At 37.5% G+C, this 25,834-nt stretch overlaps 1 protein-coding gene across 1 annotated transcript in view; it reads left to right on the plus strand.

The window, feature by feature from the left end:
* The window catches only part of ABCC12 (ATP binding cassette subfamily C member 12), a 1,155,696-nt gene that overhangs the window by 1,084,937 nt on the left and 44,925 nt on the right, over positions 1-25,834 (plus strand). The window contains exon 28 of the mRNA XM_044081948.1: positions 3,239-3,317. Within this exon, the coding sequence (XP_043937883.1) occupies positions 3,239-3,317 (79 nt within the window). The remainder of the gene's footprint in view (positions 1-3,238; positions 3,318-25,834) is intronic.

Here is a 25,834-nt window from a genome sequence, read left to right on the forward strand (position 1 = left end):
AGGGGGTAGGATGAGATGATGTTTTGCGATCACTGCAATTCATGTTTTAGTTACGACTTTGTAAACATTATTGTTGTTTCACTATTTAAATGTGTCTAATTGTATGATTAATTGTATTCAGTAGTTTTCTGATAAACACCTAAATGAGGTTGAAGTAGTCTGAAAGTCAGCATCACCTGAAGCCTGTCAAGGCCTGCACTTGCAGTAAAGAGGCAAAGGGTAAGGGTATTTCAACTACCCAACCTGTAGCTGATTAGAAGCATAAATGACTATTGAGAGATCAGCTTGAGACAGAAAGTACTTAATCTTGGAGATGTTTTCATCAAGAAGTTGCAATGTAAGTCAGTGTAAATGAATCAGATTGCAACTTCACAGGCAGCAATAGCAGATCATTGCTGAATGTATAAAGCTTAGAGTGCTTCTAATGTAGCTAACATTTGCTGGGAAAAATACCAGACCTCTGCCAAGCCACTTTTCTTCTGCAGTATTCTAATTTTACATTCTTTGAGGCATAAACTTAATAAACTATACTGGGCATTTGTTGATGGTAATGTTATAGCAACATCACATGGTGCAAATATTAACAGACTACACTGCGATATAAAAGTGAGCAGTAGTTAAAAACATCTTTTGATGACCAGGAGCAAATGATGAATTCCATGTAAGAATACAGACTTACAGAATTGCTCAAAAGCATCTCCCGGACTAAAGACGTTAGTACAACATAGTTTATTGGTATTTAAGGGGTTGATCCTTCCTTTCTGGTAGACATTGTGCCCCGTAAATATTCTGCTTGAAGTATGTATGGTATCTTGATATTAAACCTGGTTCTGTGGTCTTCCTAGTCTGGGGTAGTTCAGCTATGTAGGGTCACCCGTTACTAAGATATTTTTTTATATACTTCTGGAGTGTGTAATATTAGCTGGGTAATGTTTTGACTCCTGGTAACCCTTCACTGTGTAAGTACATTACAGATGTGTGGCCGATAACTGCAGAGGCTTAATCTTCTTAATTCCTGAAGGGTTCAGAAATGACTTCTTTACAGGCTCTGTGTATGACATTTTAGAGTGACTGTGCTGAAATGTTGTTGGTGACATGTGCTGCTCACAGGCTGTTATTTGGTGGTAGGGATGTCTCCAGATTATACAAATACTTGCACCACTCACAGATTGTATCAGTTGTGCCAGGAAGGAGTTCATTATTTGAGAGCATACAGTAGTTCCTACATAATCTAAGAACAGCAAGTGTAATAAGGCTGGCCATGGAAGGGATACAAATAGGTTTACTTTTCATATTGTCTAGTTTGATCTGGGATCGGTTTGGTTAGCTACGCTAAATGCATAGTTTGTAGACTGCAAGTGAAAGGAGTATGAAGATAACATTGTAGTGTGAAAACATGCCTGTTACAATGTAACTACAAGTGGTTCATCATGACTGCACACAAACAATCCAGGCTTAATGTCTGATACAGCAAGTATCAGAATCAATGGATGTAGTAATTAGGGACAGTGTGACACTCTTAGCACTGCCAAACAAATGTAAATAACAAGCTTAGATGGTAAACTACTATTGCAATAGACACACTTACTTAGCAGCAATAAAGTAACATTGCACTATTAAATTAGCAACTAATACTGGCCTACAGCAAACACACTCAGCCTGTAGTAACTACCACAAAACTAAGATGTGATAATCACGGCTAAAAGCAGCAACATCCAAACATGTTGGGATGGCTGCAGTAAATTATGCAGGAGAACTAACAACTAAATACCCAGCTAAGTTGCTAGCTTACTTTAAGGGTAATTTCTCATATGCACTCACCAGCTACTGTCAACGATGGCCATGGATCGCATAGTACAGTAATGACCAACAGCATGTAAAACAGTGCACTATGTAATAAGCAACAAAACTATAACAGCCACTCAGAATGAAAGTTATTTCTCAATTAGCAGTAATCAGAATCTCCATAAGAGTTGTCAACAAATGTCTGTCATAAGGCAAACACTTTATCCACTGTAAAATAGTCCCCCGACACAGGCAAACCAAGTTATTTCTACCTAGCAAAATGCATTCACTTAGCAAAATTTACAAAATTCAGTTGTCACAGGCGGTAAACAACAATGCAAATGAAAAATAAAAGATGTTTCCCTGATGATAAATATTTGAAAGTATCAAGCCCAGTAAATAAGTCAAATCCTGCTTTCATCAAAAGCTTAGACCTGAAGCTCAAAGCACCCCAGCCAAAATGAGACGGATGGTGTGCAAAATAGAGCACCATGTAATAAATAAGAAAAAAAGTAATAGCTAATCCACTTGCAAGTGATTTAACAGTTACCAGTAATCAGAATTCCCACAACAGTAGTTAGTTATTTTCTCTCAAAAGACAAGCACTATACCTTCTCCAAGATGGCCACTACCCGCTAGCAAACAAAGTTATTTCATACTAGAAAAATGCACTCAGTTTAGCAAAACACAAAATGCAGTTGTCACGGGTGGTAAATAACAATACAAATAACACAAAAACAAATAATAATAATAATAACAATTCCCCAATGATTAAGGGACTGATTCATTTTGAAACTGATGGTTTTATTAAAGCTGTATTTGATAAGCATCTTTAATATTCACTGTTGTGACCCCCGCCTAGGCAGAGAAGTCCTTGGTTTAATATTTAAAGACTGCACCTCATTATTGCAGCACCCCACCCCCACCCCCAGAACTGTAATATGAATTTAAGCACTTAGTGTGGGGTTAGATCCTCAGACTTATAATCTTAGAGGAATTAATGGTAAGTGTGCTAAGCCACTGGCAATATAAAGCATACAAGCTGTTTAAGAGCCTCAACCTACATAGAAAAATAGCATCAACCAATGGACTCTGTTGCAAATCATTTTTCAGTGGAAGATGCCACAGGTGGGGGAAAGGACCAAACCTGAAAAGTGAGCCGTACTTATATAATTTTAGCCTATCCTAACAAGAAGTCTTAGATTTGACAACACTTGGGTGCAGATGGTGTGGGGTTCTTTGTAGCTGAACAGTAAAACTTGTGCATAATTATTTAGATTAACTCCACGTGCTGGTAAAACTTTAATTTGTGTTATATCCCCTGTCACATTAAAATTCAAGAAGCATTTAGACTATTGCAATACAAAACCACCAGGGGTATATTTTAAAATATATCACATTCTCATAGGTCAACACTACAGTATTTCTTAAAGTTGAATATTTCTTTTTACAGGTACAATTTGGATCCCTTTAATAACTACAATGATGAGCAAATCTGGAAAGCATTAGAAAGGACATATATGAAAGATGCGGTAGGTGTAAATTTAAGTATTGCAAATATTAAGCTACATTTTGTATTTTTAAAATGCATTTGCACAGGTTTTCTCATATATATTTGTTAGCAGTTGTTTAAATCCTTAAATGGGTTCAAAATGTATCATTTTTTTGTATAGGGCAGCAGAAAACTGTAAAGCCTAAGTTATGTTCAATTTATTGAGTTTGCTATGATCTCTGAAGTAGGACAATCCCAAATCCAATGAAAAGGACTGTGTGCACTTCTAAGACTAAGTAACCTGGACTGCAACAAACATGTTTTATTTTCTTATAAGAAATTATTGAAATCTAGTCCATTTTTATATAGTTAAACATGATCTGGGATGGAAAGAAAATGCAGAATGTTCTGCCTTATTAATATAAGGCTTTGTCATAGATTCATCTGCAAGTGTTTGGCTGGGATAGAGGAAGATTACATCAATAAAAATGTTTTGTTGTTATGTGTCTCAGTGATTAATTGCAAAAGGTTTAATGTTTTACTTTGAAGATTTTCTTTTCCTTAACCTATTTTGTTCCCTTCAAGACTTTACTGTCTCAATTGCCCTATGTATTTTCTCTTTAGCTAATCCTCCTTCCTGTAATTGATTAAACCAATTTTCTTACACAAACACTTTAGACATGCAAGTCTGTTCCTTCCTCATTTCACCTGTGTACATATTTACCTTCTTAGATCACTGTTTATTCTGAATTTCATAACCTGTGTACTGTAATTACTATTATTTTGTGAACTAGGTCATTGTTTGCATTGTGTTTCTTCAAACTGTAGCTCTCTTCCTCAAAATGTCTTTCAGCTTTTATCCAAGGGTGAATCACTGCTACATATTTTACTTTTGAGTAAAAACATGGCAGGGGAAGTGGACACTAATGCAATGTTTATCTAAATACTGGTGTGAAAAGTCATTTTGTGGTTATGTTCTGATGACTGATACCCAGTGCTGCCCTGAAGTATCTGTCAATCAATATAGCACTAGAATACCAATCACGATTTTATGGAGGGGCATAATCCCACAAATGTCTGCATGACTAAATTTCTCTGCTTATTAATGCCAGCATTCTAGGTAATCTTGCCAGCAACCATTTTTTGTTTGCTAGTTCCATGAATTAATTTCATCTCTGATTTTATCCCATACAGGGTTCTTTCTTTTTTGTTTCCTGCAGCTGACTATCAGCTGACCATCAACTGACCATTACCTGCCAACAGCTACTTTCCTCATTCATTAGGTCCACAAGACCTGCCTTAGCCCACTACCCCCCCCCCCCCACACACACACACACGCACCAACATACTATCCTGAATTATTGCACTTAATTCATTACAACTGAATGACACATTCTGGCTTTTCTGCATTTACATCCTACTGATGTCTCTAGGCATCAAATATTGTTTGTTAATATTTGCATTAATAATTCCAAAGCCATCTACAGACAAGACATTATTAGATTTCCTCTTAAAACTTACAGAATGCCAAATACAACTATTTGATTTATGACCTCTGATTACTGCAGCTAGAGATATTGAATATTACTTTTATGCTATTTATTTGCATTGTAATAATGTTCATATTTCTCTAAATATCCCAGCAACCAAGTGACACAGCCAGAACTGCTTAGCATCATATGAAAGCTCACAGCTCTGTGATGAAAATCCTGCTGACAGCAGTGTGTGTTGGTTGAATGGTTACGCAGATGTCATAAGCTGTTTATCCATTACATAATTCATATTTACTTTGGTTATTGTGACTTTAAAACTCCATTTTAAAACCTAAAATCAAACAAATACAACCACTGTACAGGTTACTTTGAGCTGCATAGTTTGTCATTTACAGTTTTCCAGTAATGTGTATGGTTCTAGATATAAACATTTGCTTGAACTGTAAGGCAATAGCTTCATTTTTTTAAAAGGTTTGGGCCATGCCTGCTGAAGCTTGAGTACAGGCTCAAAAGAGACTGAATATACTGCTCTAGGAGGCACGCTCACTTTTAATATTGCCATTACACTCCAACATGTTGTAGCAGGTACATCTTTCAAGTCCTTTTTGGGTTTAACGGTTGCTCATTCCATGGGGCACTGAATAATAAATCATTCAGATTTAGACATATTCACCAATGATGCATACTGTACTTCTTGTCTTTGTCATTGGGAGTATGGGAGTGTGCTAATGAGCTGATTCTTGTAACCAAAGGTTACAGGGTTTGACTCCTTCCATCTCCATATGTTTGCATTGTAACTATGACAAAGTCACTTAACTAGAGTTTGCTCCCAGGTTGACCCTATAAAGGGGCACTTTTGTCCAAAGTTAACAAATGCATAATATAAAAAAATAAATATTGTTTAATGTATAACTTCTATTCAGTCCAAAATAAATGAATCACCTTATTGTATTAGTTCTGTGGTTTGCTGACTTGAGTAAGGGTGTTGCTTTTATTCTTGTTTTTTTTCATCTTTAATCCTGATTCCATGACACTGTTAAACCTAGTTATTCAAAATGTTGGTGAAAATGGTTAAAAATGAAGAGATAAAAACTGCCAGTCATAAACACTGATGAAAGTCCAAAAAACATAAGAACATGAGATTCTTGTTTACTGATATCGATGGTCAATCACATGAACAGGAGACACAGGTAGAACTTATTCTAGGATAAACAATGGGCACGCTAAGAGAAATTAACGGTCATGTGAAGGAGACCCGTGCTTTAGGGCTCCTGGAGGAAGAAGGGTTTGTTATGAATCAGTTTATAATGAATGGTTTCAAGTGATTCAAGGTCAGGACATACTTGTGGACAATTAAATCAAAAGCACTCGTCGTGTTTGGAACAAATATTCGTGCGACATTTATGCTGTTGCTTTAGCTGTCAGTGTGAGATTTCTTTGTTCCTATGATAAAAAGGCAGTGCTAAGGTTGTCCAGTGCTGAGTACTTTTAGATTTTATAATGACAACTCACAGCTAGTTATACAACACAAAAAAATGGTCTAGTGATGAAGCTTCTTAACTCATTGACACCTATGTAGTGTGAAATGTTGCACCCCTTACTGGCTGTACACATCCTTGCATTCCAGAGTATTTTTTTGAAAAATCAACTTAAAAGGCATAAAATAATCAAGGCTTTTGCACAGTGGGACCTCCTAGCTTAACACTCATAGTGTCATTTTTGTAATAAATCCTTGCCCTTTCTGTTTCTGCCTATTATAACTTGTTAGTCACTTAGTTAAAAAGTCAGACCCAAGAAAGGTCTGGACACCATAAGGAGCTATGGTTGTTAACTGGTTAGAGGACTACAATTTTCTTTAATATACCCTTGGTAACTCAGCGTGTACACTTTGGGTAACCTTTCAGAGAGAGTACACAGCTCAAACATTGTGGTAGGGCTGTTTTTGAATTCAGAAAAGTTACCTTGGGGTGTACACCTTTTGTTAACCTTTATGAATCTCCCAAATTGAGTCCTAGCAGTTGAGAATGTGGCTACCATAAAACATAGATGCCTTGTTTCCTTGTTTTTTCTTGTTTGTTCATTCATTCTATTTATTTATTTATTTATTTGTTTATATTAATAACTGGATAGGACACCGATCCCATTGAACATTAACAGATTCATCCAGCGATTCATTCACTTCCTGCTGTGTAATAAATGCTGTGGTGATCTTAAATAAATGTAGCATTGGAAACATTATGCTAATATAATTTGAAGTGCTTACTTGTTATATTCAAATTTCAGCAGACTTTGTCAAATTCACACCAAATTAAGTAGGACAAGACACAAGAGAAATGCTTTTTATATCAGATTTAAACATTTTTAAAATATTTAAAAGTTAAGTAGCTAGTTTTATACAATTTGAAAACTATTCTCTAATGTCTGCTGTTGCATTTCAAACATTTGTATATTTTAACAAACAAACTTTTCAGTACTTGTTAGCATTAACTGCATTTTTGTTCATTTTAGAGTTACTGTAACTGCGGTGGGTGGGCACATTCTAATCTGACAGTTGCACAATTAATTCATACCATCTTTAAGTGTTAATTGCATGTCAAAAGGGATGAATCATTTTAAACTGCATGTGGAAGTGGCATGGATTTTTTATTTTTATTTATTTATTTATTTTTATTGTTTGCAAGGGGTTTGCAGAGCTAATTAATGTGAAGCACAGACAATATTTATAACATTGTAAATGAGGATTCCTAGAACCATGACTATAGCCTTACTGCTGATGCAGTGAAATGTGTTAGAAGAGGATTCATGTTTGTAGGTTATGGGACAATCCTCTGCAGGGATACTTACATGTGGACACATGGATGTATTCCAGTTCAGCTGCAAAGATACATGGCTGTGGCAAATTTGTCCTGGTCCCCTTTAATAGCACACATCACACCAAATGACATTTGACGACCTTTATTAGATTTCCATAACATAGCTTTGATCACCAACTTTATTAATTACAACTATTCATGATATAATTGATACTAAATACAGCATAACATACTTGTAATGTTAAGCAGGGCAGCGTACCGACTCACCCTGCCCCATTCATTGTAATGTTAAACAGAGCAGCGTACCTACTCACTCTGACCCTTCATACACCATCCCTTGAATTAGCATCTACCAAATAAGCACCATCCATACCACGTTCCCCAATTCAGCGGAGCTCTTGACTCAACCACTGAACCCCCCAAAACAAGCACCGAACCACAATGCCCCCATGCCTCCAAGCAGCACCGGCAATGCCAAGCACTACGCTATAAACATCAACCATTCAACAAAAGAAACCACAACCTAGAAAAGAATGCAGCCACTCAAATTAAAACTGAGTTCCAACGACAACATGCACTGTATTTTCCATTCTGCACCACCCACACTGACAAGAAGCTGAATTGCAGTCCACCATTAACTGTCCAAATTTTCACCCAACATAGACCTCATCCACTGACAAATGGCAAAAAATGTTCACACACCACATTAACCAGCAAGTCACAGCAAACCACTAGAAACAAATACATTGTCAGCCCCGAGAAGTGTTCACCCACCTAAACACCTCCTCTGTCTGCGTCAAATGAAACAAGTGACATTCATGCACCTTGTCAAACCACAGCAGCCCCAAAACAACACAAGTCTCTCTCTAGACACCTTCTCTTTTTTTTTTTTTTTTTTTTTTTTTTTTTTGCTGTAGACTATCAATAGCAATCCTCCCGTGGCAGTTTTAAGGAAAAGTGGAACCAGTGAGATGATGACCACCGAAGCCGTAGACCCACATCTAAACAAAATTGTTTAAATATCTCTAGCCGAGAAAATCCCCCAGCCCGCGAAAAAGCCACAGCGGCTCCCCGCAGCCCCAAAACACCACCGGAAACATCATCACAGGCAACCTTTTTTTTTTTTTTTTTTTTTTTCATATCCACTCCACAGAAGCAACCACTGGCCCACAGCCACACTTGCCCCACCACTCAAAACACCCAAGGAAGCCAGATCCAGACAGAAGACAAAAGGCAACCAACTTGCTCCACTCCCCATGGAGCCCTCCCCCAAAGTCTGATGCACACCCACAAACACCATCAGGAATCACCCAGCACCCCAAAAACCCAACCAGGATTCCATCGTGCATGTGAGATGAGGCCCAACCAGTACTCATGGGTGCCTCGGGGTCCGCAAAAGCATCTGCACATATGAGAAACAGAAACAGAGACTTCAACAACTTGGACAAGTATGTCCATCTTGCGAATAACAACAGAACTTCTTGGCCATTATAGCGGAACAAACAGAACTCAACTAAACTAAACCTCAGCCTCAGAAACTGCCATTAGCAACACCACCCCCAGTGAAATAACTACAGTGAAGAGAAAGAACACATACAAAGGGGTTAACAAGGGAACTCTGTCTAACCCGCATTGCAATGCATAAACTACCATCACCACAAGAACCTCTACCTAACTAGTGCTATAGTATGACCCGCAACCCTGTTCCAGCCCCCAACACACTTAAACTAGGATGTCCCCCATTTGAACCTGGGAAGCCTGAACTCCCTCCACAAATTAGATGAACAGCAGAAATGAAATCTTGTGCCTTAAGCTACAAAAAAAAAAAAAATTAGTAACTTGATTTAAATATACCTACCCTACACCCCTTACTACTCACCTCCTAATGCACACCACCAGCAAACCAAGGCCTGCCTGACCAAAGCACCCACAGGTCGTCAAGGACATGAGCCCGCAGCATAGCAAGTTCACTCCAAAATGTGACTGCTTAAAACAACTACACTAGACTAAACCTCTTAAGCCCCTCCCCATCATTATCTCACTTCCTCCCAACCATCCCTGCCTCCACTTAACCCTTTCACCTCCCCAACCCACTTAACTCCCCTTAATATTAACCTAACCCCCCCTCCCCATGAAGATGTCCCGGGACAACTTAGTTTTTTCCAAACTTCATTTACTGTGGACACAGTATCTCTACCGTTTAACTGTAATTCAGTCATGTATCTCCAACCACATTTTTCCCTCAGGGAAATGTCCTGCAACCTACAAGTCCAAATCCATTTACTTTAACTAAATTTCTTGTTGTCTGTGTGGAGAGTATATTATTATCATTTTGGAAGATCTTTTTTTTTCATTTAAATGGACAAGCAGTAGTAAAGGGATGGATTTTATATCATTGCATGTACAGGTTTCAGCATGTTTACAAAAGTCATTAAGTGAACGTGTGAGTTACAGCTAAGAGTTGTATTATTAAAATGGTGATTAAGCTGAACATTTTATTACCATTATTGGTTACTGTTGTCTTTCCCATTAAAATAGCTGTAAATGAATGCCAATCAAATAGTTAACTTTTTTGGTGGGGAAGGGCACCTATCAAGCCTAGAATAAAACCAGAAATTATGAAGAATAATAAAGAAAACAGAATGCTTAATCTCTATACCTGAGACGCTATATGTTGGCAGCAGTCTTTGGTATATTTTGGTTACAGTTGTATCTTACAGGGCAAGTTGCAAAGTGAGGGTGATAGATTCTATAGCACTTATCAAACTGAAAGTATATCTTTAGAATAGTTTGGTTTATCTAAAGGTCTGACTAGGGAGTGACTAAAGAATTAACCTTTTACTAAAAATATCATATAAAAGTGTTGTTATATATTTTTTAAACATGAAACATCTTTATTAAATTATCACTTGTGACATAGACAGTCAGACATTAATACAAATGGAAGCAAACTATGTTTACATATTTTTAGCTTCAGACACTATACATCACTTGTAATCTAGCCAGTTGTCAAACATTACATAACACATTCAAAACCTGCCTTCTTTTAAACCTCATTCCTTCCCCAAAACATTATTCTGTGAGTATTGTTCAAACAATTCTCATTTTTTCTTATGTCATTTACTCCTACCCTTTTCTAAAAATCCCATTTCCAGTTATTTTACCTCTGTTACTAAATTCATTACTTCTAGTACAGTTGGTTTAGACTTTGATTTCCATTTTCTAAGTATTTGCTTTTTTGGCAGCCTCATAATTAGACTCCGCAAGGCTTGACTATGTCTGGGCAATTCCAATTCTGTATCATAGCTCAAAAAATCATTTCGTTACACCAGTTTGCTCATCCAGCATCTCTAACACAGTAGTCAGCAGAGAATTATTAAAGTCTGCAAACTCATTACACTCCCAAAAAATATGTTCCCAATTGTCTCTTTCTTCCTCATCACAGCTCCAACATTTGCAATCTACCTGAGGAAAATTTCTTTGTCATCTACTTGGAGTATAAAAATAACTAAGCAAATGCTTCCAAGCAAAGATTGTAAATCTTATAGACTTTGTTGCATATTTGGGAGTCATACATATAGCCCCCTCCATTGTTTCTTTGTGTATTTTGTATCCAGACTCTCCTCTCAATCCTTTTAACCTCCTCCGATTAATTGTTGTAGTTATCATGCAATATTTTATATGCTCTACTAATTATCCCGTTTTTAACACTAGCTTCTTTTCTAGATTCTCCTAAAAACTCTACCAGAGCTGGTCTTTCATTCAGGACCCCCCCCCCCATATTCTTTCACTTTCCCTATACTCTGATATCAGTCCTTGATAGGAAGGGCAATCTTTAGTTTGCAGTTAAAATAAATCCTTGGTCTCTCCTCATTCTATTACCTTTCCCTCCATAAAGCGATCTATTATACTGATATCTCCCCACCTGAACAGGAAAGACTGCAGTTTTTACAGCTTGTTGCGAGTGCAGTTCCGAATATGAACCTCATAAAAATGTTTAGTACAAAAGGATGGGTAAAACAGAGAAGGACTTATGGACATCATTTGTTACATGGATGTATGGTCTTCACATTTCATGTGGTTCAGATTTTATTTAAACTAAATGAAGCTGTTAGGCATTTTCTTTATCAAAGCAGAATCCATGGTATAAGATTGCTATAATAGATCTTAGGCAATGGGGAAAACAATATGCTCATTCTAGGCATTTACTACTTAAGTGCAGTATCATTTAAGACAAGAGGATGTTTAATTATTATTTCTGTTTTCATGATTTACAGAGCATTATGAGACACAGTATGCCCCTTACCAGAATTGCTCTGGAACAGAATATTTTAAATATAAGAACATAATAATCTCAAACTGCATTATATTAATACCTCCAATAGTGTCTGCTTCTTCAAATGGATTTTTATCTATTTATAAGGAAAATTGTACATTTTCTGTTTTGTACTCCTGGGACCATGCCTATGATTTTTTTTTCTGGAATATCAGAGAGGTGTTAACTTAGTGCCAAATGTTTATTAGGAGACTGTTGGCATATTTTTCTATAGCATGTTTAAAACTAAATTTAATTTAGAAGGAAGTAAAAAGTGTGCCCCCCCCAAAAAAATATATATTTGGTAAGGGGGTGATTTTTTTACATATTCTCTTAAACTCATTGGAGCTCTGCTACATGTATCAGTTTCCTTTGCACAATCAAACATATTTGGAAGCATTCTAATAGTTGTTAAAAATATGCATGACAATAAAGGGGAAGTGTGTTTCTTTCCAAAGAATAACTAAATGGACAAATGTCTAGAAATGTTTAATTGCAGTAAATTATAATACTCTGCTTAAAAAGTGTTTTTTTTTTGTAATGCTGCAGATGTGTGGTACTGATATGATATGTGTCTCATAGCTCAAGGGTCTTGGATTCATTACCTTTTGATCAGTGCCAGTGTGGAGTTTACATGTCTCTGTCTCTGTCTCTCTCTCTCTCTCTGTCCTTCTCTGCCTGAAAGGGTTTTTGCCAAGTACTCCAAGTTCCACTAACCTCTCCAAAACAACTTTATGGATTAGCTACTCAAAATTGGCCATATGTATTATATTTATCCTTACTTTTGTCACATGGCTAAAAAGTCCAAGGATCAGTTCGCATACTTGGGTTACATAGATGATTATGATAAAAGTCATTATATGTTCAAGAAATGGATATCAAGAAATTTACCTTCAGTGGGACAATCAAGAGGTGAATCTTGACATCTATACTGAGAATACATAGCTACTTGGTTCTAATCACAGAGACCCAGTCATAGCCCTTGCAGTACATGGAACTTTGCCTTCTCAATGTACTATCAGTTATAAAGACAGAGAGAGACTAAGATCAGTATTTTACATCTATAAAAGCTCGAATATACTTAAAGCTATCACATCGTTCTTTGTAGCACAGGAGATTTAAGAAAGAAAGGAAAGACAAAAAAGCAAAAATAACACACTGTAGGAGTGCAGTTTTGAAAACACACTTAGTACTGCCTCACAGAGACAGGCCAAAAGTAAAATGTACTTCTGAGGCATGGACATCTTTTCAACTTCCTAACACTGTCCTGAGGTGGTTGCTGTTTCTGTTCCAGCACAAGACCAGACCACAAGAGCTCTGCACAGTGCTTAATAAGCTGTGTTAATCACTTTTCTTATGTCAGGCAGATGTTTAGCAAATTTTCCTTTTTCTCAGTTTTGGAGTGCAGTCATTGCATTCCATGTACTACAAGTAAATTAAAATTAAACAAAATTAAAATAGTTAATAGAAAGTGATACTGAATCTTATTAGATTAAATGTGTTAAATAATCAGATTTACTGTTAGATTTTGAAGCTGTATTAGTATCATTGTCATATTAATCGGATTTAAGTAGATGTTATCTCTCTGAACTGTAATATTAATGAGAATTAATTTACTTGTATAAAGATTTCCTTTTTTGTATAAAGATTGCCTGAATTGGCTTCTCTTTCCCCTGCATTCCAGGCTCGCTCCCTTATGTTCCTCTCTTGCTATATTGTTTTCAGTTTAAATAGCATTTTTATAACAAACTCAGAGCAAAAAAAAAAAACAAAAAGAAAAAAAAAAGAAAATGAATTATAATGGACAAATTTTCCAAGTACAATTCTTCTGCCAAAATGAATACTTTCAGAAAATGTTTTTCTCATAATGCTAAGCTGCACCTTATAAGTGCAGTTCAGTATGTTGTTCCATACACTGAGTGGATGGGTGCACGGGCTGGTTCTGTTACTTCCAGAATCCTAAATATAAAATTCACAGACAACATAATGAGTGCCTTCATCATTTCCAGTGCTGGCAGATTTGACAGTTTCCTGAATACTAGGTTTCACTAAAATGATCTTCATTTCACTTGAATGTCATGCTATCTACATGGCCCTGGGATGTCTGGAAATGGCAGACAGTTCCTACCATATCAACAGAGATTGTGGCATGTGATATAATGTCTCATTTTGACAGTAATATTTATTTCTGTTCTTTAACATTTAGCTTATTTCCTTTTCTTAATCTGTTTCTTCTTTTGCCCCTAGCAACCCTCAAGCCCCCATCTTATTGCCCTGCTTATACTCCCCTTCCCAACATCCACACTAAATGAGGGTGGCAAGGCCTGGGATTACAGCCATGATCTAGTAGAGTTGGAAGAGTTGGAGTGCTCATGATTGTCCCTTCCATGGACATCAACAGGCATACTACTGTAGCAATGCCTGCAGTTCTGACCTGGTAGTGCATGGGAGCTTCCACACATTCACTGAATTCAGATACAAAGCTTCATGCACATGGTGGAATGAAGTACCTTTTCTTGGCATTTTCACTGCTTTGCAATGTCATCTGTCCTCTTCCTGGTGTCCACCACACATTGGGTTGGATCACATACCTCACAGGGCTAGACAAGCTGACACCACTCCATCCCACCCCTCCATACTCCAGCTGGCCCATCCAGCACTGCCTCTTGTAGCTAAACCCATGCTGCTACATCTATAATCAGAGCTTAAACCTTCTATGCCACACAGCTGGCAACATTTTCATAGATTTGTAGAGTTTATTAGGCAGAGTCATTCCGTGAACCAAAACCACTTGCCAGAATCACCCTCATAAGGCACCTCCTGCCTTCAAGGGTACAAAATGAGCCAAGACTAGAATAAATTTATGAGCACCAATCGATTCATCATGGTTTACCATAAAGGAATGGCAGTACCACTCTATCTTATATGTAAATGAAGAATATTTCAGAGATGGAGGTGTGATGAGTAATATTTCTGGCCATCCAGTATGTCTTATTTATTTTTTGATGGAGATTCAATCCCTTAGTTTCAGTGTTTGTGAAGCCAATTATTTTTTGGAGATATAAGGGATCAAGAGCTGAATCCTTAACAGCATGGAGTGCGAGTCATAAACCACTGCACAGGAGTCTGTAAGACACAGAGTACAGACAAATTATAGAGGAAGGACTTCTTTTGAGCTGGATTAAATACATTTTATTAACTCAGCTGCATAGAAGGCTGTTCTGACTACCATTTTTATGTGCTGATCAAAGAATAAGGACTTGTCTATAAAGGTACCAGGATCTCTGAAAGCTGTGTCAGTCTGGTGTGGGGTGCTGTCTGTACTATAAGCTGCTGTTGAAGATGGCTTATAAAAGCTGACAATACTACATTTTGTAATTTAATTTAAGACAGTTTCTAATATACACCGCTATTGAATTCTATGGTTTAGCTCCTGTTAGCATGGTATCAGATGGCACAAATGATAACAACCACTTTACAGTCATCTGGACATTTAGTTAGCCATACATCTGGGTTAGTGGTTTGGAAATCTGAGAAGCTGATGCTGGACAGAGTGTGCTCCAGTACAGAGCCCTGAGGAATGTCAGTAGTCATCTTTTTGCTTTCTAGGGTGACACTTGTTATTTTACCAAGTTGGGTTCTGTTTTCAGCCAATTTGCTATCCATCCTACAATATAAGTGCCTGCATTTCAGCCATTAAGTTTATTTACAATTCCAGCACTGGGAATAGTTTAAAAGGCCTTGGCCAGTTCCAGGGACACTGTTGGAACTAAATGGCCACTATTTCAGTTTAATTCTCAAAGAAGTTTCCTAAATTAAGTAGGCATGAGATCCCTTTGACAAATCCATGTTATTGTTGCAGCTGTGGTGTATTACAGTGTAGGAAATTAGATATAACAAGTTCCATGACTTTGCAAATTAAGCTTGTTAGGTTGATAGGTCTCAGGTTCCTGGGATCTTAGGTGGAGCCCCTTGTATGGAATAGTATAATGATAGCTACATTTCAAACCTCAGTAAAGTTCCCAATGGCTGTGCTTGTTGAACAGGTTCATGAGTATCTGACCCTATTGATTAAGCAGCCAGGTATATTGTCCGAACCCATAGGGTGGTATTTACTAAGTACAGTTAGAACACGTTCTGCAATAACCTATATTAAGACCTCTGGCACTGATCAGAATAACCTCGATGTGATCCACATTGAAACTTACTGCAAACCTTTTTATTATGATAAAATGTCCAGAAGGTGGACTTTACCTAAAAAGGCACTGCAGGGTCAGCAAGTGCTTTGGCCAACATGCAGAATCAGTGGAATGAAAGTTGCAGACCATCCTTAGTGCAGCAGGATGGGTTGTTAATTGTCTTATCTCAATCTGACACATGCTAGATGCCTCTAGTTTGACAACAGCTACTTAACCAATAATTAAAGTCAATAATCTTTTTGTATCTCAGAATCATTCTAGAAGAAGGTAGATTCCACTCAGGACCAGACTCACAAGCTTTGGACATACACATAGCAAAGTCTAATATGACTCATTGCATGCGCAGACTACCTAAAGCCTTTCACATCTACATGAGTCACCATCAGTTCATAGTCATATTTGCCTGTCGAAGGGACTGTTATCACCATCATGATGTCACAGATTCTGGCACCAGAAAGGCAGCTAGTTCTTACAGTGTCTTTGTCCAGTCTAGTGTATGTAGAATTAGTGTGCCCAACAATAACATCACCGATTACTATGACATTTCTACTAGGAGCTACAGGCTTAGTGGCAGTGGAAGGTTTTCAGTCTGCAGCCTGATGACTCATTTAGTTGCACAAGTATGGTGCGGTTGTGTTAGCAGATTGCTGATGAGAATCTTGAGTTCTGATTCTTGGATGCTTGCGAGTGATTGTTTTTCAGTGTATGCTGGTTTAGTATCATTTTTTTGGATATTATTTTGTGCTGTTTATTAACCATGTGTATAATTGAGAGGGGTGGCCTCCTGCACATATAGATAATTATACCTCCCCCAAATCATGACATACTGGGGTGCAGTAGTAGATGGTGGCTGTTGTTGTGTATTAGGCAGTTCCTACACTGTCTCAGAATACCAAATGTAATGAGGCCAACAACAGAAGGGATAGCAGTAGATCTGACTCTGATACTTACCAGAGGGTTGAATTACTGAGGGCAGGAATAACATTGAACAATTTATCTTGTCGTACTATGGTTTAGGTAACAGACTGATTTCTTTGCCCAAAATGAAGAAATAAATACAAACTTCTTCTACACAATCTCAATGATACTATTCCAGACTGGAGTATTATTTTGTGAAATAATATCTATAGCTTTCCTAATTTCCTGTTTTTTGGTGTTTCTTGACAGATCATGCTTTAAAAAAAAATGAGTTCCCCTTACTTACATCCCTTGCTTTTATTCTTATAAATTCTTAAGTGTAATATTGCAATGCATTCAAATACTACCTCACATTTGATCACAATATCCAGTTTTGCCATCCATAATATCAGAACCATAACTAGGTCATATGGCACCCTGTGCAGTTACCCAAACTGACTTCCTAGTCAACTCAAAAAAAAAACAATCCCTGGGATTCATCAATGTCTACACCAAGTGTACACTGTTATGAGTGAACACACAACACAAGCATAACCCACGCCTTCTTCCTTCTAATTTTATTTTTTACTGATTTTCTTGCAGCCTTAAATATTGAAGGGGATTCATAAAGGTTACCACAGAGTGTAGACTACATGCACACTTTGTATAGTCTTTCTGAATAACTAGAAATTGCAAAAAATGTGGTAGGGATGTTCTTGAATACAGATAGTGTACACTTAATGTAAGTGTTAATGAATCTGGTCTAATCAAACAAAACACTCTTTTTCTGGTCTGAAACTGTAGCAAACCATGACTGCAAATGTAGTGCTGGCATTCATTTATGAAACTGCAATATCCTTGTGGCTTCATGGGTTCATAGGTTCATAGGTGTTTACTAGGCTAAATACAACAAGGGCCTTTTTAAGCCTAGCCGTGCAACCCAAATCTCTGACAAGTTCTTCATAAAGCAGTCCCGCTACTGTACTCCTGTACCACTGGCATCTGACAATCATGGCCGCTCATAGCTTACAACCAGAGGCAGTTACTGCTTTAGGCCTGCTTTTATTACAGCTCTGCATAATATAGCCAAATATTTACGCTATACCACTAAACATACTGTATATTTGCTTAAAAATGTCCATCTTTTTCATCTACTGCTTTGTCTGAATTCCACTTCATCCAAATAACTTTTTTCAGATACATTTTTTTCTTTGACTTTTATGTATTTTTTGTTGTATTCATTTTATTTTGCCTGTATTCTAACCTGCTGAAAGGTTATTCATTTGCTCTGTTAATGGCATAGTCTTCTTTTTATTGCTTATGTGACTAGAAGTCTTCAGAACTACAGCTGAAAGTTATAGACACTCCGCCCTCATGCATATTACTTTTTGGGGTTCTCTGCTCTGTTTCCTTTGCTCCACCTAGTGTACATCTCCAAAAATCTCATATCCAGCTTTCTTTCTAACATTTTGTGTAATGTGGATGCCATGCAAAGTCTATTTCTGCAAATTAATATTAACTTATGCTAAATTTCTACTGTGTTCAACTTACTCTGGTATATACATTCATCTTATTTTAAAACATTAAAGTATTACTTGCTAACAGTCATGTTGTTATAACTTGCTGTTGATATAAAACCTATGTTTTTCGGCTTCTCTCATTAGGGGTCGCCCCAGCAGATCACCAGTCCGCAGATTGATTGGCAGTGGAGTTTTTACAGTGTCGAGTTGCCAGCCTGGTGCCCAACCTTTACAGAAGGTGCGCACACACACACACACACACACACACACACACGCATCTACTGCATGTCTTTAAAACTCACTCAACCACAGGGTAGACATCTCAGAGAAGGTGGTCCCACCGAGAATCAAACAGGTGAACCTCTTGCTGTGAGGCAACAACACTAACCGCTGCACCACCACGACCAATATAAACGGCACCTATGTGTTGCAGATGAACTGTACAGTTCCAAAAATAGTAGTTATCTGTGTAAAACTCAAGTATACATTGAGATTCAGGGATAAAAATGTTAAATGTTTATATACTCTTTGCTTTTAATGTATGTTCATATTCATCAGGATTTATTATAAAACAAATTATTAATTATATTATTATAAGATTTCCATAAAACTGAAATGGAATTAAAGTACTCTTCAGCAAAAAGTAGATAAATGGACAAAATGGATAGTGACATTTTCACAAAACAGATGCTTGAATAAGACTGTTTCAAGTACTGCAATTTAAGAATGACATATTACTGTTATTAATCCATCACATACAGGAGCAAGGAAAAGAATCTTTTCCTGATACCAAAACATTTTTCTTTTTTCCAATGTGTGTCTGTTTTGGAATCGAATATAAAATAAGTGCAGGCACTGTGTGTGCTTGAGGATGGGGGCTTGCCCCCAGCAGAAACACGTTTTGTGTCTTCTCCATCCTACTATGATCTGATGTGGATATTTTATTCCCAGTAAAATGGTTAACTAGTTATATTGTTACTGCACATGCAAATTATTAGTCATCCCATAATGCTAGACATCTCAAGATAATGTACATTAAAAAATGAAAATCACATTATCAGTATTTGTTACAATTCCATCGTCAACCAAACAGAACCTGTGTGTGCTTCATAAGTTAAGAGATTCAAAAACAAATTCTAATGTACACATCTGTATCATTATTCATTGCTTATTATACAGAACTAAAATAAATCCTACATAATCAACTCCACTGTAAACCAAACCCAGCAAAAATAAAATAATTTATTTGCACTGCGCTAATATATGTCATGGTTCCTAGAAAAAATATAATATTCTAGAACACTGAAATCAGGTCCACTTATCTCATTAGCAGTGAATAAAGTACAAATATATGGCTGCATGGAAAGTTAATTAAACAGCAATTAACTGCTGTTTATAATAAGGGTGAAATCTGGTAGTCAGATGATCCAAACTCAGTACACTGAGCACACCAGTACATTGCAAAAAAAGGAAATTGTTTTACTGAAAGCAGAGAAAACCAGCCTTTCTACACCAATTTAGTACAAGTAAAGATTTCTTTCTTTAAGATGCAAATACCTTTGATCTGGTTATTTAAATTAACAGAGTTGTGGGTGTAGCTCTGCAGTTGTTGAAGACAGATGTTAATAGGTTGGCTCAGGGAAGTCTATAGAACATATCTCTTAACTTTCCATTTTTTCGCAGAATGTCCAGATTGTTGCCTCATATTTTTGGTCTGATCCTTATAAAATGTGTGATTTTCTGGCAAACTGTCAGGAATTGAAGTGACTAAATAATCACAGCCATTTGAGTTTCAGATTTCATGGCCTTCAGAAAATGCATGTCAACAAAAAATAAACTATTATTCTAACAGCTTTCGAAGTTTACAAGAGCAACATTTAAAATCTGTCCCTATTTTGGGGCTTTTATCCTCCATTATTTTTGTGTTTGCCCAATTTACCTGTGCTAAGAGGTTGAGAGGTATGCTTCAGAATCCTCTTTGGGTAGAAACATGGGTTCATTGTAAGGGACTTGTGGAAAACCCAATATGATTCCTAACTAGAAAGGGGTGAAGGTCTGAGATGTGTTTCATTGAGGTGATAAGAACTAGGAAGAGACATTTGCACAAAAAGATATCCAATGCTACTGTCTTAAATAGTAAGTAAGCTTGTTAAGCGCTAAGTTCAAGCTCCAGAGGGAAGTGATTTATTAAAGGACAGTGGAGATCTGCATGGTCAGCAGGTACTGGGACACAGTTTGATTCTGTATAGTGTCATTATGTGCAGAGACGGCTGACACATGCATCCAGATCATAGAATAACTCAGTCTTAAGTCTATAGGTGCCTAAGATATGTCAAAATCCCCTGCAAAATAAACAACTGCAGCAGTGTACCCATCCAAACAAAATAAGAAACATTCCCACTTAGTAGCATACACCTTCTAAGTGTGAGATTTCTGATGTCAGCCACCTGAAACACCCCCACCTGGCAAGCAGAGAAGAATAAGGGAGAATACATCAGGATCCTGACCCTAAGGTGGACAGTTTTCATACAACCATGGGGGGCATTCTTGACTAGAACTAAGAGAGTTTTCTGTACAGCCAGAAACCATAAGCATGAAATAAGTTTTGTTTTTATTTCCCTCCACTTTATGACGAAATGTAAAGTCACCACATGCGTTGAAGATAAATGATGAGGCTTCCATACCAAAGACTAGAGAATGTGTCCACATTGTACCCTTCTACCCTTGCCCTGCACATCTACATAGAAGAGGAGGAGAACTACATTTTTTTGAAAGCAAAAAATGTAATATTTGGAGTTGTCACTTTGAACAGAACATAACAATTGATAGCCTCAGAATCTGGAACTTTAGCAGCAGCCAGCCAGCAATGCATCTCAGGGCATATGGCAACTCTTTCAGCTACCCATAGGAAGGGAACTGCTGAGACAGAGATGCCTATCAGTGGTCAAATGACATGTCAGCATCAAGTCCCTGTTGAAGGGGTGCAGTCATTGTTTGCATGGATACAACATGATGGTCTGGTTGCCTGATCCAATCATAAATAGCCCTAGTAGCAATTATTTTTCCAAGGTCTTCAGAGCTAAAAGCAGCACATATAACTTCACCTACTAGGGGTGCAGCCTCTCACAAGAGGGGCTATGCTCACTATTCTTTGTGGAAGTATAGATGAGCTCCACATCTCACAATTGAAAAGTCCACTCTGACTGTGTAACAGGTTAGGCAGGTTTGGCTCATTTATTCAGGGAACAATTAATCAAGAACTATATAAATGAGTTTTGGTCATCAAGTGTAGCAGTGGTTGCAGTGGTTGACTAACAGGGTCTAAATTATGATATTGCATGCTCAGAAGAGCGATCGACACATAATCGACCCCATGTAAGCGAAAGCTTACAGCATCGAAACTTCAGAACAGCGCTTTTTTTCCAAGGGAAAAAAATCGCTGTTCCAAACAAAAAAAAAAAAAACTGTAAAACATTACATAATGTAGGGGGCTTTGCCCCCACACCCTCCCTACTTAAATATACCAACTCCGAGATCGCACTACAGTGCCACAAACGACAAAGTAGCAAAAGTCACTTCACTGTTTAGGCTTTTTGCACTTTTCAGTTCGACAAAGACACATTTGACAACCTGCGTCTATGACAAAGCAATAGGGAGCCGACTAGCAGATATGTCAAGTCCTGCATGATCCATAACTATCACAGATGAAGAGGGAACAGTTCTATGCACAGAGATCCAATCTCCCAATCTATGGATTTTTTTTTTTGCTTACAATTAACTTTGATCTGTTTGGTCTCAATAAATTAGCTGTCAATAAAATTGACAGGCCTAGTTTGGTAGCAGGAAGAGAAGATCCATGAAAAGGGTGTTGGGAATATTCTACCACTCCAAAGCCTATGATAAAAGTCCTATGTGAAAAAGTGTTCATGTGTGCATGGTGGCACTAAAGCCACTGACGACACAGTCCATTTTCCAACATCCATATCCCCGTGTGTGTAAACTTACCATGAAGCTCAATCTGTAAGTCTCAGAAAGTATAGCACTTTCTTAACTTGGGCCATCTTAGAGTCCTCACTCATGCAGTAATCATAACCTTCTGGTCCAGCTCCAAAGGCAGGTATAACTATCATAGGAGAGTGTCAAGCTCTACTCACTAAAGCATTTCATCTGTCCCTGCAACCAGTACAGCACCTGATTAAAGGCTATTTCTAGAAAGTCACAGGAATGGGCAACCAGGAGTCAGTCATCCAAGTAAGGTTGCACCAACAGACCTTTCTCTGGCAAGGGTTTGACCAGCATGACCACATTTTTATAAAAGATCTGGGACCTGAGCAAACTTCAAATAGTAGTGCTTTGCCCTGGAAGTGATGCCCACCAAGACTGAAGCACAAAAGTCTCCTGTTTGGACTCCAAATGTTGATGTGACAAAAGGCATCTATTATACCAAGGAATGTCATCCAGATGCCATGCATAAGTGGTAGTATAATTCCTTCCTGGATAGCCACCAAAACATAATCAGATAAATTAACTGAAGTTGGTGAGGTCCAGAACCGAATGGAAGTATTCTATCCCCTACAGGACCAAGAAGATTATCTACACCAGTGTCCTAGCTATGTCAAGTGGTGCCTTGGACCTCCATCTAGACTGGCAAATTGAGGACCAAATGGTCTTCTGAAGATGCGAATAAAAAAAGGAGGGGTCTTCACAAACTGGCCCTTGATGTGTTACATACTCTCCGTAGTACAGCAGTTCTTAATATGCTAACTTGCATATTGCTTTCATTTAAGAAGATACAATATCACCCACAGCTATTGAAGTAAAGTCTGGCACTGTCAATCATACCCCCTAATGGCTTATGCCAGGGGCAACTGTCCCATTACTGTACCTTTGTTACAGATCTACTCTGCCTCTTCTGCAACAACCAGACAGATTCTGTGGCCTCTGAGCAGTAGAATATTGGTCAGTCCTGAAAGCTCCACCGCCATTCATTGATCAGTAGAATTTTCTGGGGGAGGAGTGAAGTGCTACAGATGGTGTCCAAACATGAACAGAACTAGAGGTGATGGTTTTCTACAACAGGAACAAGTGAAAGAACTGCCCCATGCCACTTCCAGGCTGGAGTAAGAATTGCAATGGGTGCATAGTGAAGTCATCTTTAGGGGGTCACTTTGACAAAACTGACAGAAGCAAGATTAGTGATATTGAGATCCTTCACTAAATTCCAAGGAGGCCTTTTCCTTGTTTAAGGTTGGCCAGGTCAAAAACAGGAAAGTATGAACATAGCCTTACACAAATGCAGGCCTACTTTCTTCTAATGAAGCTATTGACCAGGTCCTAAGCTAACTGACATAAGAGCCCTCCTCACAGAACATGGGCATACAGGATTTGTTCCTTGGCTTTTCCATAAAAGGAAGACTGCCTAAGTCATTCCATCCCATAGAAACATACACCAGACCCCATGGGCCTGTCAGATTATTAGCATCTGCATGAAACAGCGTATCTCACAGTAGATGCTAAAGACAAGGTCTGATGAAGACACTGTTGAACGTAGACTCTATATAAGATCACTGAGCTTACCACATGCCTTTGTTTATCGAGAGATATGGGATTGGGAGAGGTTCAACTGAGTCATCCTAAATAATTCTCTAAAATGTACCATTTCTTTTTTAAATTTATGTGGAGTTACTATTACTTCTGCTTTTTCCCCAATTCTCTGTAAACTATTTTGGGTCATGAATGAATTGCTTGTTTAATATTGTTGCTTTATAAAAGTCTGCATACTTTTTAAGTTTTTCTGCTTGTATAGATGTTTTTAATTTATTATTGGAAATAGTGCATGGTAAATCCCGATCTGTTTTGATATCGCATGTTGCTTTTAGCACATCTAAGAATTTTTAATGACTTGTTCCTTCTTCAGTATTCTTCAAACAGTGATACAGTTTGTTGGTTAATTGTATTCCTTAGTAAGGTGGCATTATATGTACTAATACTATCTCTCTCTATATATATCTATATGTATATGTATATATATATATATATATATATATATATATATATATATATAAGATTAATAGGTAGTTACTAGGAACGCAATCCAGGAGACTATTAAGGAACCTAGGCCAAAGTCCCAGTTGCCCAAACCACTGTCTGGTTAAGTGACTTATTCAAGGTCAAACAATATGCAAATTAAGGTTGAGGGACTGAAACTCTTTAAAAGCTCATTGCTTTGTTCTCTATGTTAACTGTCAGAGTCTTATCCCAGTTGCTTTGTAGTTTTCTATATTTGATACTTCTGTGGTGGCCATCTACTTGTTCTCTTCCCTTCCTTTGTTATTGCACATTTTTATGGTAACGCATCATCTGTTATTAGTAACGCTGCACTGTTGTATATTCTATTGGTTTCTTTTATATCACAAGTTTCTCTTAATAGTCCCAATTATTGTGTTTATCCACGTTACCAGTCTTCTAAAATTTTAATTCTTATTCACTTTTTGTAATCCATTTCTGTCATCTATCTTAATACATTTGCCCAGTTCTATTAAATCAACCAGATCTTCACTTAGGTCATTCTCTTCTAGACTGGCAATATACTCTTTGCTCTATGTTTCCTGTTCTTTCCCTTGCTGTGCAATTCTAACTAGACTTCCATACGAGTCTCCTACAGAAGGTCCTAGAACACCACTATGTGGCATATCTGCTTCAGTTTCATCATGTTCTATCTACTGCTCCTCCACCTGGAGTCTCATTGGTCCATTATGTTGCGATATTGCCTGTGTCAGAGTTTCAGCTGTTTCCTGCACCTTCCCTTGTTGTGTAAGTCTAACTGGACTTTCATGTGAGTTTCCTACAGAAGGTTCCAGGGCATTGTCCTGTCATATAGCTTCTTCAACTGTATTCAGCTCCATCTGCAGGTCCCCCTGGAGATTCACTGCCCATCATGTTGTGGTATTTACTGTGTTGACGTTTGCACACTAATCCTTCACTTTTCACTTAGTCTATCACTTTGATTTCCATTTGTTTAATTTCAACTTAATTTAAACTTCTTTTTATTAATTATATTCCCACTTTGTAATTTTAATTTTTACATTGAAATTTACCATATCTGCTTTGTCTTTGCCTGTATTTCTCTTCAAATATTTTACAAGCTGTATTGTTCATACTGATTAGCTTAGCTTTCTTTACTGCATAAATATTGTACCATATCAAATCTTTCTTTACCATATCCATGTTTTTGACAACTTTTGATAACTTCTGTTTTTGTTCTTTATCATGTCTTACTTTCTCTACCAATTGTCTTTCCAGTCAGCCTGCTTCTTCAGC

This window comes from Protopterus annectens, chromosome 8.part1 (assembly GCF_019279795.1).
Source record: "Protopterus annectens isolate FY-2018-M chromosome 8.part1, PAN1.0, whole genome shotgun sequence".
NCBI lineage: Eukaryota > Metazoa > Chordata > Ceratodontiformes > Protopteridae > Protopterus > Protopterus annectens.